General features: G+C 43.6%; 1 protein-coding gene across 1 annotated transcript in view; it reads right to left on the bottom strand.

The window, feature by feature from the left end:
* Positions 1 to 12,129: 12,129 nt before the first annotated feature.
* The window catches only part of Rcn2 (reticulocalbin 2), a 22,856-nt gene continuing 20,329 nt past the window's right edge, over positions 12,130 to 14,656 (bottom strand). The window contains exons 6-7 of the mRNA XM_005347394.2: positions 13,545 to 13,687; positions 12,130 to 13,008 (exon numbers count right to left, since the gene is read on the bottom strand). Of these exons, the coding sequence (XP_005347451.1) occupies positions 12,856 to 13,008; positions 13,545 to 13,687 (296 nt within the window). The 3' untranslated portion in view covers positions 12,130 to 12,855. The remainder of the gene's footprint in view (positions 13,009 to 13,544; positions 13,688 to 14,656) is intronic.

Genomic DNA, 14,656 nt, shown 5'->3' with positions numbered 1-14,656 from the left:
TTCAGGAGGTATAGGGGCAGGCCAGAGAATCTTTAGGTCACCCATTCCCTGGAGATGCTGATGCTAATGATTTTAAGACTGATCAAACTCTCAGAACCACTGGATTAAATGACCACAGACTCAGTGCAAAGCAAGGTGTCAAAGAATACAAGGGTTTCCAAGGACCCAGTAGAGTGACGTGCAGCCAAACTTGCATGCCCGTAACTGCCTGAGCCTACTTGAACTGTATGTGCCCTCTGCCCTGCTGACAACATCCCCCAAAGGGAGGTCTGCTGGGTCGAAGCAGAGTATTGGACATGCCATTTTATTCTAAAGAGCAGGGAAACCTTTCTTCTGGATCTGATTTCAGCCACTAAAGAAATGAATAGGAACACAGCCATTTCATTTAGAAGTGTCAATAATCAGAGGATAGAAGAATCATGCATTTACTTCCATGCTGGTTGAATCAACAATAACATCATCATCAATAAGGCTGGGCATAATGGTACATGTCTAAACCCAGCACTCAGGAGGCAGAGGTGGAGGCAGGTAGATCTCTGAGAATTCAAGGCTAGCCTGGTGTACACTGTGAGCCCTTGTCCCAAAACAACAACAATGAAATCCCCCAAAATAATAAAAATATCAACATGTGTTTCACTGGCGTCCTGATCTTAGTAATGAAAAAAATGTAAAATTACATCTCTCTAGTGCTTGAGATCGAACCCAGAGCCTTACAGGCTAGGCAAGTGCTCTGCTCTAGCCCTGAAAAATTCTAAGAAATACAATCCCCTGGAGATACCGGGTTTGCCCTGTTTCTAAGTGTCAGGAGTGAGTAGCTCATCTGGCAACCCTGAAGCAGGCTGCTGAGAAGGAGAAGCCTCTCGGGAACTAGAGGAAGGAGCTGGGCTGTCCTCAGGACAAAGAGGTGTTAGACTTCAGAAGGTTTTGTTGGCTTTAAGATATTTAGCACCACCAAGTATCAAAGACTAACAAGTAAGTGTGAATTTTCCTGGGCCCAGGGGAGAAGTAATTTAGCATAAAGAGCAGGAGCTGTCAGCATCTGTGGAAAAGGCAGGTCATTCCTGCTGTCCTCACTCCACTGCTGTGTTCTTTTCACCTTGCACCCTATCAAAGCTCACCCCTTTGCTGTAGAAAGTGGGTTTGATGCATCTGGAGAACGCAGGTGTTTTCAAACCATCATCTGTTCCTAATCAGAACTTAGGAGGGCTTTAATGAGAACCGGGAGCTTTCTCTTCCTAACCTTTAGGAGAAACTCCTCTACTGCCTGCTGAGGTCTGATGAGGCTAGGTGGAGGCAGCGGTGCCAGAGCTTGCCTTCATGTAGTATCTTGGCCATGCTCGATTCCTCTTTTTCATTAGCCAGCAAGGTGATTTCTAGTCTAAACATTCTTTCGCGGGAAAAAACAGTCTCCTGCCCTATTGAGCAATAAGCCCAAAGAGCCTGTTAATAAAAATTAAAGTATATTTAAAATTAATGGTAGGGAAGATTCAGTCCCATTTGTATGCTTAAAATTTTGCTGTAGGCCGGGCGATGGTGGCGCACGCCTTTAATCCCAGCACTCGGGAGGCAGAGGCAGGCGGATCTCTGGGAGTTCTAGGCCAGCCTGGTCTACAAGAGCTAGTTCCAGGACAGGCTCCAAAACCACAGAGAAACCCTGTCTAGAAAAACAAAAAAAAAAATTTGCTGTAGATGAGGTCTTCCTACTCTTGCTTTGGAGCCGCTGGTAGATTTGCTTCTTAATGATGAGAGTCTTACTAGTCTTACTGATAGTTCTGCCCCCAGTGTGCTCACCCTCTGTTTCTACTACAGTTGCTCTTCCAGGTGTTTTGTGAACTTCCCTTGTGGAGATGTCAGCAAATGTCTGCTTCCCTGGAAAGTCTCACTCCAGAATGGATGCGGCTTCTCAGGCAGAGCACCTTCTTTTTCCTCAGGCAGAGCACCTTCCTCCTCAGGCGGAGCACCTTCCTCCTCAGGCAGAGCACCTTCCTCCTCAGGCAGAGCACCTTCCTCTTCAGGCGGAGCACCTTCTTCCTCAGGCAGAGTTCTCACCGTGTGTCTGTCACTTCCCAAGACTGCGTGTAGCTTGGGTGGAGTTCCTCACAGCTGGGAGGATGAAGGGGGATCTGAAATCTGAGGGTCTAATGACTTGCTTGTCTGCTTCCATGAGAGACTATAAGCAGCCTGGTTCTGAGGCCCCATGCCAGTAGTTATAGCTCCTCTGATGATGGTAATGGCTGTGGGCTCAGAGGACAGAGTCTTTCCACATGAGTGCATACCCACCTACCTGAGCTCTGGCATCCATTCCCCTGTGGGCCTTGCGAACATTCTCTCTCTGTGCTCTTCCCCAAGCAGGCCCAGTTCCCAGGTGGGCTTTTATATCCCACAGGATTTATCCATGCCTGCCTCTTCCCACCTGGCACTCTCACAGTCCTGAGTCTGGCCCATGACTCGTTCATGTTCCCTCCTGCCTCCCAGCTTTTGCTTGTTAGCCGTACGTGAGTTCATGCACTGTGCTGGCTAGTTTTATGTCAACTTGACACAAGCTGAAAGGTAAAGTGATCTCAAGCTAAAGTCATCCCAACCTCAACTGAGAAAATGCCTCCATAAGACCTGGTTGTAGGCAAGCCTCTAGGGCATTTTCTTGATTAGCGATTGATGGGGGAGAGCCCAGCCCACGGTGGGTGATGCCATCCCTGGGCTGATGGCCCTGGGTTCTATAAGAAAGCAGGCTGAGCAAGCCACGAGGAGCAAGGCAGTAAGCAGCACTCCTCCATGGCCTCTGCATCAGCTCCAGTCTCCAGATTCCTGGCCTGTTTGAGTTCCTGTCCTGACTTCCTTCAGGGATTGACCATATGTGAAGAGTAAGCCAGATAAACCTTGTCCTCTGTACTTGCTTTTGGTCATGGTGACTCAGCACAGCAATAGAAACCTAAATAGACCATGTGCCGTTCATTCTATTCCACTCAGGGTCTGCTATTTTTGTCCCAGGAGACAGCGCAATACTAACAATAACAATAGCTAATGTAGCAAAGACTGTGTGTGCCAGGCTCCCAACATAGAAGCTCATTTCATCTACACCGCAGGTAAACCTGATAACCCATTAACCCCATCTAATAGTTAAAAAAAAAAAAGACTGCTAGAAGCTCAGGTGCTTGTCCAAAGCAGACTTCGTAGCTTCGAGAAGAGGAAGATAAAAATAGTCCAATGTGGTAGAATGCGAGGACCTCAACAAATCCCCCCTTTCTTTACTCCTCCCGAATTGTTTTGGGAACATTTATTATGTTTGAGTCATAGGTGCTTGAGAAACATGAAAGAAAAACAAAGAGTCATACCCTCTGGGGTCTTCATCTTACATCCCAATGAAGGAAAATGGGCAGTGGCACACAAAATATAAGAATGTAGCAGATTTGGAGGTGACAAGTACAAAAAAAAAGTAAGACCAGTGCTTAGGGCTCTGGGACTCCATACATGGCTGTGTGAAGATGCAAGCGCTTAATTGGAGACCTCAACCTGGAAGGAATGAAGGGAAGAAGGGAGGGGAGGAGGGAGGGAGGAAGGGAGGAAGGGAGGAAGGAAGGAAGGAAGGAAGGAAGGAGGAAAGGAAGGAAGGAAGATCCTGTGGATCTCAGGAAAGAGGGTCATTGGGAGTCGGAGCAGCTAGTGCAATTGTCCAGTTGTGTTTGAAGGAACTCCATCATGGTGTTCTGTGTGGAGGGAAGGGAGGAGGGAATTAGTTGGGGATAGTCTTGTAGCTAATGCAAGGACTTTGACCCTTATTGGAGTCAAATGATTAAGAGAATGCTGAGTAGAGAAGGCAGTGGCAGGCAGAGAGGAGGCATCAGCATGAATGCAGCCAAGGTATGTTCCAGGCAGTACCTAGTAGCTGTGGGTAGTGTGCACAGGGCTGGATTGAATATGGAGATGGGGGAGAGAGGAGAGACAGAGAGAGAGAGACAGAGAGAGAGGGTTACGGCAAGGGATGTTAACCATATTTCCATTACTTCAACAAATATTTGAGGTAAATCCACTTTATTTATTTTTAGTTTTTTATTTTTGCTTTTACAGTTTCAGAGGCTTCAGTCCAGGATCCACGCCCCAGTTGCTTTGGGCCCGGTGGCACAGTACATCGTAGCAGGGACGTGTGGTAGAGGAAGCTGCCCTCAGCATGGCGACCGGAAACAGAAGGAGATGCCAGGTTCCAACACACCCTCCAAGACAACCTTTTATTTTTATTTTATTTTTATTTTTTTGGTTTTTCAAGACAGGGTTTCTCTGTAGCTTTGGTTCCTGTCCTGGAACTAGCTCTTGTAGACCAGGCTGGCCTAGAACTCCCAGAGATCCGCCTGCCTCTGCCTCCCGAGTGCTGGGATTAAAGGCGTGCGCCACCACCGCCCAGCCCAAGACAACCTTTATAGGACTAGAAAGTATCCACTAGGCCCTTCCTCTAAAAGGGCATTAGCGCCGTGGGCTGGGGAACCAATCCTCCAATAGACGGGCCTTTCTGGAACATATGTCTAACCGTAGCATGAAGACTGCACATGTTTGGTTCACTGAGGCTCCATCAGCCACTCTCTCTTTTACAGGGGGTACTGAGGGCTTCCTCTGATGCCTAGGCAAGGCTGCCCTTTGCACAGCTCCAGGGCACTCAGTTCACAGCGTAGGCCATCAACTGTGCCCATTTTTCCTTCCTGAAAAGTTCAATAAAGGAAGAGAGGAAGGAAGGGAGGGAGGGAGGAAGGAAAACAAAGGGAGGGAGGGAAAGGTTCTCTTTTTGATTATTAGAGACTCACTAAAATTCCACCCCCTTATAGAAAAAACAATCCGTTTCATGCTAGCTTTATACTTTTTAAAGGCTACATTTAAAAACTTCTCCAGCCTGCTTCTTTTTTCAAAGTTAAATCTATCATGCTCATTTTTAAGTCCTTTCATAAAAAAGCTATTTCTTCCTGTCATTGAGAGTGGTTATGTAACTTAGGAATGAAAACCATGTCTGATCTTCCTTTCAGTCTCTCCTCTGGGAGGCTGGGGCATGGGGGAGAGCGCCCAGGAAACTCACTGGGGTGGAGGTAGAGTCACTAGTTACAACCACACTGCACTTTAATTAACTTTTTCTTAATTAACTGGGAAATAGAATTTTTCTTCAATAAATGTGTCAAACACAAAACACACTCCTATTTCAGCCAGCTGCTGGTGACGACAGGTTCGGCCAGAATGTCAGAGCTGGAAAGAAGTGTAGAGATCTACTACTGAAGACTCCTTCCATAGCCTTCTGCTAAGAGAACAGACTCAGGAGAGGAAGGCTGGGAGGGGAGGAGAGAGGGAAAGGGGGGTTGACAGGACCTTGGTTCTTTCCTCAGGTAGTCCAGGAGCTTCCTCTAAGAGCAGGTGAGGAAAACAAAATCATTGGCTTTCCAAACCAATAGAGAAACTTAGAGGAACTCAGAGACCAGAGTTCTAAACAAGCTACAGGGCTTGGGCGTGTCCAGGGGCCAGCATGCCTTAGCTTGCTCAAGGCCCTGGGCTCCACCTCAACACAACAACACAGAGTGCAATTTTGCCCCCTTTGAACATCTAGTGACTTTTTTGTCTAATAGCAGCTGGAGACAACTGACACCCGCCAAGCGAGGGCAGTGGTGTGACCAAGCACTAGAGAGCACTTTCCCCTTGCTCCCGACAAAAATTTATTCAGCTCAAAATGTCAACAGTGGCAGGGCTGAGAGATCCTTCGCCAGGCTTTGCCACGCTGGCTGCATGTCAGGTCCAGCTAGGCTGCTGCCTTGGATCAGTTGTATCAGAATCTCTAGGAATGGAGCTGGATGGACCGGTAGTTTGAAATTTTTCCATTGCTTTTATGTAAACCCCCACAAACTGGAAAGAAGCCAACAAGCAACTGAACAGAAGCTTTGGCTTCTACCACGCGTCTCTCTGAGAGAAACTGAAAATCAGAACACAGTGAATACAGTCCCTGCCCCAGGGAACTTGAAGTAAGGAGAACCAATCAACCCTATCCCACAGAGGGATTAGATGGCCATAGGAGAGGCTCCTTGAGTCACATCAAAGCCAAGCTTGTTCACAACTTTCCTTTTGTATGGTGTGTGTGTGTATTGTATACATGTGAAAGCAGGACACATGTACATGTGAGAGCCCATGTTGAGGTCAAAGGTGATTGATTATTGGTTCAGCTTAATTTTGAGAGATCTCTCATTCTCTTGGAGCTTGCTGTTTCAGCTGGATTTACTTCCGGGGCATATCCAGTGACTGGAATTCACTGCCCAGCAAGTCCCCAGGATCCATCCACCTCTCTGTCCCCTAGTGCTGGGGGGTACATCCTCCACACAGCTTTTATGCAACTGGGGATCTGAACTCAAGTCTTTGTGTTGGGACAGCAAGCGCTTTATCCACTGAGTCCCCTCTCCAGTTCTTACCAGGTTACTTTCTCCCGTTTCAAAACAGGACCACCCTCTAGCCCAGCCTGGACTTATTAAAGAACCCAAACTTGCCATTTCTGAAATGATCCGGGCAGGAATGAATATATTCTGAAGAGATGCACGTGACCTTTCCTTTGGATATCAAACTGTTGAGATGATAGACCCTGAGAAATTGGAATTTTCCTGGGAATCTCACACTGTGAAACGGAAAAGGCTAAAGCCTGGTGCCAGCCAGAGGAACTCGTCTCTTGGAAAGATTCCACACAGTTCTCGCAACTCAGTCTACCTTCAAGGAGAGACTGGCGGAGATGAGAGGCCTGGGGTCAGCGGTCCACACCCTGCCAGAGATCATTATTATATACACCCCAACCTCATGCAGATCCTCACGGTGGACTTGGGAGCCCCTGGAGCTCTTTGTTTATCTTCCCCGTTGGCCATAGTGAGTCTTATTTTTCCTGCCCTCTTCACTATCACTTGTCTGGGGGACCCAAGGAGGATGGAGGCGGAGCCTGGCTTGTAATAGGCTTAGGCTCTGACCTAACAACCCTGGGAGTTCACAGGCCTCAGCCTGCCAAGTGCCAGCATTAGAAGCAGGCACCAGCACATCTACTGATTTTACTGTAGAAAGGAGAATTACTCTTCCAGTCAGTTAGGACTGGCTTCACCTTTTATGACGCAATGTTTCTTCTAAAGCTGTAATTATATTTACCATAATCTATGTGTGATATCACCTTCAGAGGTGCTGCATCCTTGCTCTGACATTATACAAGGGGCTGTGTAATGGGAACGTTTAGGATCAGTGTCCTCCAACAGTGATGTTGTTTCCCCCCTAGGTTCCTTGAAACTAATGTGCCCAGAAGTTATTTAAAATGGTTGTGTGTGGAGGTCAGGGGACAACTTTCGGGAGCTGGTTCTCTTTCCACCATGTGGGTCCCAAGAATCAAATTCCGGTCAGGTTTGGCAGCAAACACCTTAACTTACTGAGCCATCTCGCTAGCCTATAACACTATCTTGTGATAAACTCTCATGACTGTGTAGTCCTGGCCACCCTGGTCCTCCATAGGTAGCCTAGGTTAGACTTGAACTTGAGGCAGTCCTACCTCAGCCTCCTGAGCTCTGGGACCACAGGTATGTGCTACTACATCCAGCGCCACTTTTTTTGGATACAACTTTAATTCATTATTTAGTTTTTTTTTTTTAAAATAGCCTCCATTTAAAAACTCTTTCCCCTTTAGCCTGGGAAACCATGTTCAATCCTAACAGCTCTAGTGTCCCTATGAGGATCTTTATGATGTAACAATCCCCTTCACTTCAGGAAATGAAATGCCTAAGTAGTATAACTTCTCTACATATATCAACTTTAAGCAATTTATTTTATTTTTGAAATTTTATTTTATTTTTTTTTTTTGTTTTTCAAGACAGGGTTTCTCTGTAGCTTTGTATTTTTGAAATTTTAATTACATCATTTCTCTGTAAGTTTGCTATGAGACTGTGTGTCCTAGCAATGTCAGAAGCTACGGCCGTGAAGCCTCCACAACATGACTGTCTAAACATGATGAACAAGGACACCAACAGACATGCCAGCATGGGAGGGATAAAGCTCAGGAGGCCTCAACACTGGCAAAGAACTCCAGGCAAGTAAGGAAGGTAGAGAGCAGAGAAAGAGTTTTCCCAGGGAAGTGCACACTAACTGGTTATCTAATACCAAACAGTCAGTCTAAAACACATAGACATAAGTAATATTGTATGGACTGAGCAGGTTGTAATCATATATTTCAGAACACACATACATGCACACACACGCACACATACACATATGCACTCACACACACACTTAAAGAAAAAGAGGCCATGAATTTGAAAGAGAAGAAGGTAGTGGGAGTACACAGGAGGGTTTAGAGAGAGGGAAAGAGAAAACAATGATTACATATACAGTTTTAAAAGACTAATGTACACTTTGACCAGGCAGAGGTGGCACGTGCCTTTAGTCCCAGTACTTGGGAGGCTGAGGTGGGTGGATCTCTGTGAGTTCAAGGTCAGCCTGGTCTAGAGCAAATTCCAGGAAAGTCAGAGCTGTTACAAGGAGGAACCCTGTTTCAAAAACAAAAATAACAAAAATGAAAAACCTCCAACCCAACAAAACAAAATAAACTAAAAATACGCACTCTTCTTTCTTTTATAAGTGATACCAACCCAGGTCCCAGGTTCTTAGCTTCCAGTTGAAACATGTAGACATAATCGGTCGGTACGATAAATAACCAGACCAGCTCAAGAACAAGCTCTATTTTAATAATTGAAAAAGGGGGGTGGAACTCACGCTACAAGAGTGGGTGGTCCGAAATCCAAAATGGTCCAGCGAGCAACGCATGGAGAGAGCAGGTGCAGCTGGATCTCCAGGTTTTCTTCCCTGGGGACCAGGTTGCCACGCCCCAATTCACTGCAGGCCAGTGCATAAGGAGACACAGGAGTAAAGTGATCAGGGCATTGTTTGCCTTCTTTGCTGAGACATCTGCAAAATTGATGTCTGCTTGGTAACAGCTCATGTGACTGGACTTTATCATCAAACACAGGTCAAGGTGCAGAAAGGCTCTTCTGTTGCTTGCTGCAGGCACATCACCAGTTCCTATTGGTTCTCTTAAACCTGCCCTGCCTCTGTGAATGGTGTAGCGTTCGCTACCTGGAAGGTCCATGGACCGTAATGAGAAACAAAGGAAGGCCTGAAGGATCATTCTTTCAGAATAACTTACAAGACTGTACCAGAAGATGGCAGCACTGCCATCTGTGACCTGGTTTTCTGCAGAACACTGGAAAAGGTTGAAGAACATCACTTTCCTTTATCTACAAAGCAGGCAAATTCCGGAATGTGGCACGTATTACAGCAATGTAAGGAGAATTCATTTAAAGAAGAATTTGACTCTAGGCTTGGATGTTTGTTCATAGGCAGGTCTTTCATGAATCATGAAAGGCTGTAACTATTTTCTATGCAAGGCTGTTCATAAAGTAGTTTCTCTTGGATCCTTCACCCTTTAAGTGCTGATATATTCAGAATTCCACACCATGAGCCCCATTTTATTTTATTTTCATCAACCTCAACAGAAAAGCAGGGATTCATCAGTCAACCTTCTCACACCTTTCCCTGGCAAATGCCAAAATCTACTTTCTGTTTCTATATATTTCACATACATGGTATGAACCAGAGACCACATGGAATCAAGAGACCAAGTTATTAAAAAAAAGTCACTGTGACAGACGATATGTCGGTTCTCACCATGTAACAGTCCCTCAGTGCCCTGATCCATGTGCTCACCACCAGGACCTGAAGACGCAGCAGTGAAGACAGCAGAGCCTTCAGTTCACCTTGTGTTCCGCTTTACCACGGGACAAGCTGCACGAACTTCCAGCTCAGTTTTTATGCTACCTCTTTTTGACACATGACACTTTTTTTTCTACTTTTGGTTTCCTGAGACAGGGTTTCTCTGTGTAGCCCCGGCAGTCCTGGAATTTGTTCTGTAGTCAGGTTGGACTTGTACGCAAAGATCTGTCTGCTTCTGGAGTGCTGGCACTAGAGTGCTCCACCACTGCCCGCAAAACAAAAACAAACAAAACTTTGAATTTCTGATCCTCTTGCCTCTACCTCCCCGATGTTACTTATGTCGTGCCTGAGATGGAACCCTGTGTTTGTGTGCTAGGCAAGCACTCTACCAACTGAACTACATAGCCAGCCTCCTTAGTGCAGACAAGCTACTCCGGCACCAACTCTAAGGACAACAGACCATGCCTGAGACACAACACCAAAGTGAACTGGACGGTCCAACAGGAGTTTGGGTGACAGTATGTTAGTGTGGATTGTCATGACTGCTCCAGTATAGGGCAGGATGTGGACCGTGAGAGCAGCCCAAGGGCAGGTGGAGGCAAGAGAGCCACAGCTTTGGGTGAACTCTTTCAGAACAGAAGAGGAAATGAGAACAATTCTATTGTTTTGGTGGAAGATGCTTTTGGTTTAAATGCCTACTTAAATAAGTCACTTCCTCAATACTAAATTCTCCATGTAGGATGGGCTGAATCGTGCTTTGTTTCAAAAACATCTTTAATCTAGCATAATAAAAGCTTATTTCCACTGTGGATCCATTTGTATGGATCCATTTGTATGGCTACTGAGCAATCATGGACCTTTGACTCTGTGGCTCCACTGTTACCACTGGGCCTTCTCCACAGTGCCTTGACAGAGGAAAGGGGTTGACATTGATCTAGTCAGGAAGTGACAACTACACTCAACTGGTTGGAGCCATTCACTGCCCACCTATAAGAGGGATAAGCCTATCCATACTGAATGGACAGCAATAACTTTTTTTGTTTGTTTTGAAACATGGTTTCTCTGTAGATTTGGAGCCTGTCCTGGAACTCGCTCTGTAGACCAGGCTGGCCTCAAACTCTCTGAGACATGCCTGTCTCTGCCTCCCAAGTGCTGGGATTAAAGGCGTGCGCCACCACCGCCCGGTTCTCTCTCTTTCTTTTTTAAAGTGTATCCCAGACTAGTCTTGAACTCCACATCCTCCTACCTCTGCCCCCTTCAGTAAATCTTACCAGCCTGAGCCACCAGAACTGGCGACTTCTTAACTCAGTGAAGGTATTTCTGGGGCTGGAGAGATGGCTCAGAGGTTAAGAGCATTGTCTGCTCTTCCAAAGGTCCTGAGTTCAATTCCCAGCAACCACATGGTGGCTCACAACCATCTGTAATGAGGTCAGGTGCCCTCTTCTGTCCTGCAGGCATACACACAGACAGAATATTGTATACATAATAAATTAATACATATTTTAAAAAAAAGAAAGTATTTCTGCTAAGGACTGAAATTAAATTTGTATTTAATAGTTTAACATCTGTGACAGGAGCTTTAGAGGATCTACTAAGAAAAATATTTAACATGCTGAAAGCCAATCAGCTATTTTAAAGATCAGTGAGGCTGAGAAGTGACAGATGATGACAATAATTCAATTTTTAAATGACTATAGTTAGCTATGTTTTAAGTTAAAATGAAACCATGCACCTCAGCTACGAGGGTAAAAGCTATCATTAAAAGTGAGTTTTGCGTTTGCATCTACATCAATGTCAGCAAAGGCAGGGCAGTAGTAGTCAGTCAACTCTGTCCGAAGAGAGCTGATGGGGGTGGGGAGTGGTCTTCTCAAATCCTCAGAAGAGCATGGTGACCTGACTGGGGGTTCTATGAGACAATGGTAGCCTGAAAATAATTAACAAAATTTCCAACTGACTTTTCACCCACAAAGAAGGGATCTGTAAGTCACAAGTCCAAAAAGTTAATTCCTTACCCACTTTTCTGCACCCTAACAAAGGTATGTTGATTCCTGAATGAGATTAAAACCAGCTGTCTGGGTTTTAATAAGTGCTCAGTGAGGATGGCGCTCAGCCTCCATAATTTTTAGCTCAGTAGCAAAACATTTGTCTAGAATGCAAGAGGCCCTGGAATTGATTACTAACATCTTAAACAAAACTATTTTTAGTATCAAAATGCAAAATCACACTCAACATAAGAGCAACTGAAAATGTCTCAGGTGTACATTCAATTATAACATATTTTTTATTTAAAAAAAAGGCAGAATAAGAATATACACCAAGAATAATTAACAGTTTTGAGGCCATCCACTACCTGAATAAAGGAATGAATAATGTAAAATAAAATGAACCCTGTGCTAAATTTAAAGTTTATCTGGAAAAATTAAAAAACAAACATATAAAAAGATAGGACAGTTTATTTTTAATCAGTCAAAAATGAAGAGTCTGGACAATGTCAATTTCCACTCACCATAATGCTATAGTTTACATTAAATATAATTACTATCTATACATATGCAAAAATATAAAGTTCTATTTCATACGACAAAACCCTTTATAGAAACCATTTTAAAAGTAAGTAGAACTTCTCAACATCTACGTGAGGTTTAAGTCCTTCTGAAGGTTCCTTAAAAGGTTTTAAAATATAACACTAAACCTAAAAACACTGTCCTTTGTCAGTTTCAAAAGTAAATCTACTTAGTACAGAACAAAAACTGATCGCTTCATCACATGCTACTTAAACACTATTGTTTAGACATGTCTACAGTCCTCCATCTTTTCAAGTATGGAAACAGAACTCAATCATTCCACAGCACAGTACTACAACAGACGGAGTACTCAGGAAAGACTGTGTGGTCATATGGCACGATATTAATGTTTCACTCCTTCAATAAATCTTGAAATAAATATCAACTTTTGTTTTGTTTTTCTTCTAGAAGGCCCAAAATGATAATCTACATTAAGATTTGATATGGTAAGACTTAAGAGTGTAAAATACAACATCGATATTTTATCATAAAAGTAAAGCTGGTAGCAAACTACAAAAGGACCCATCCTGCACTTGGGCACACTTAGGAGTTAAAGCTCATCATGGTAGAAATAGTCATCATGGAGCTGTCTGCCATAATCCGTGGCTTCACTGGTAAGAAACAAGTCTTGGTTTTCCAGAATCTCTTCTTCAGACAGCTTTTTGTCACCATTCAAATCCATCTCATCAATTAGATGAAGAGCCTTTAAAATAAACCAAACCAAAAGGTGTCCAGAATAAGTCTTTTAAACAAAATGTTCACATTTTAGTGTGACTTGTCAAAACCACTTAGTTATACCAAGAACTCATTAATGTCTACATCTCTATTATACATTATAACATGATATACATTATACATTGTATGTGTAAACTATTATACATGCCCCTATGTCTGTCTATTGCTTCTCTCATCAGCCCCTTATTTAATCTGTCCTGGGTTCTGCATCACCACACAGGGTCAGTATCAGGTTAGTACAGGGTGCAATGCACTTGAGCCTCCAAAGGTACGACACAAACTGTCATCATATAGACTGTGTCTGAAGATCAGGACAAGATATAATCTTAACTTCCTTGTCTTCTTGACAATATGAAAGTTCATCATTTAATTTAAAGCACAACAATATATCCTAAGTAATTCCATTTCTTTTTTTCTTTGGATGGAGATTCCCAGCTTCCTTTCCTATCAATAACACAAACTGTATATTAGGAAGGGGAACAGCAATAATTCTGTAATACTTACTTCCTCTTGTGCAATGCCCTGATTATTGGGCACTACCCATGACAAAAGCTCTTGGGGATCGAGCCGGCCATCATTATCCTTGTCGTAATCATTCACAAATCTGTCCTTCTCAACAAGTATCCATTCTGGATCTTCATTTGCAGCTTAATAAAAAAGCAAAAACAAACCCACAAATACATTAAGAGTATCACAAACCAGTAAGAAGCTTGATATATCTCTAAAATAAAGGAAGTGAATTTAAAGTTTACTACAAAAAGAAACCCAATGAAACAGAACTCTTACCAGAAAAATTCTGAAACAAGGATAAATATGTAAAGATTTCCAAAGATGAGATATTAACTAAATAACTCAGCCTTAATTGTTACAAATTTAATAAAGTAGTATTTTTATTGTGTTACTATTTATCCTGATTTCTAGTTTTCCTAATTTTTAAGTGGGTAACATTTATTTTTAATTAAAAAATTGTTTTGAGACAGGGTCTAGACAGACTAGTCTCAAACCCCCTACGTAGCTGAAGATGACTTTGCACTCGATGTGCCACATGCCTGGTTAGTGCAGTACTGAGGCTAGAAGCCAGGGATCTCCTGCATGCTACACAGCACTTTGAAAACAGCCACGTGCCCAGCTCAGGGTAGCATTTTGATATACATCACGTGACTATTGACTGTTTTACATGTTCATATACAGCAATGCCTTATTTAAGTTTCATTTGCAATAACAAGCCAGGAAAACAACTTTAAAACCTCATTTTTTTTTAAAGGTTGCAAGCAACAATTCTGGTAATGGACAACAGCTTAAAGAAAGGAAATTAATTCCCCTTAAGGTCAAACTTACTTCATCTAGCCTACACTACTTGCAGTATTTTATGTCATTTATCAAGATCTACATAGAGCGGCATAGGAGCTTGTTTAAAGACAGCCTTCTTTCCTCCTTTCAATTTACATTAACGTTTAATAACATATTTGCTAGAAAGGGAAGGGAATGTTTGAAACATACATGAAAATAAAAATGAGCAAAGTAGGTCGGGCGGTGGTGGCGCACGCCTTTAATCCCAGCACTCGGGAGGCAGAGGCAGGCGGATCTCTGTGAGTTCGAGACCAGCCTGGTCTACA

Source organism: Microtus ochrogaster, chromosome 5 (genome assembly GCF_000317375.1).
Source record: "Microtus ochrogaster isolate Prairie Vole_2 chromosome 5, MicOch1.0, whole genome shotgun sequence".
NCBI lineage: Eukaryota > Metazoa > Chordata > Mammalia > Rodentia > Cricetidae > Microtus > Microtus ochrogaster.
Note: the sequence above shows the minus strand (reverse complement) of the source record. Positions and strands in the feature narration are given on the sequence as shown.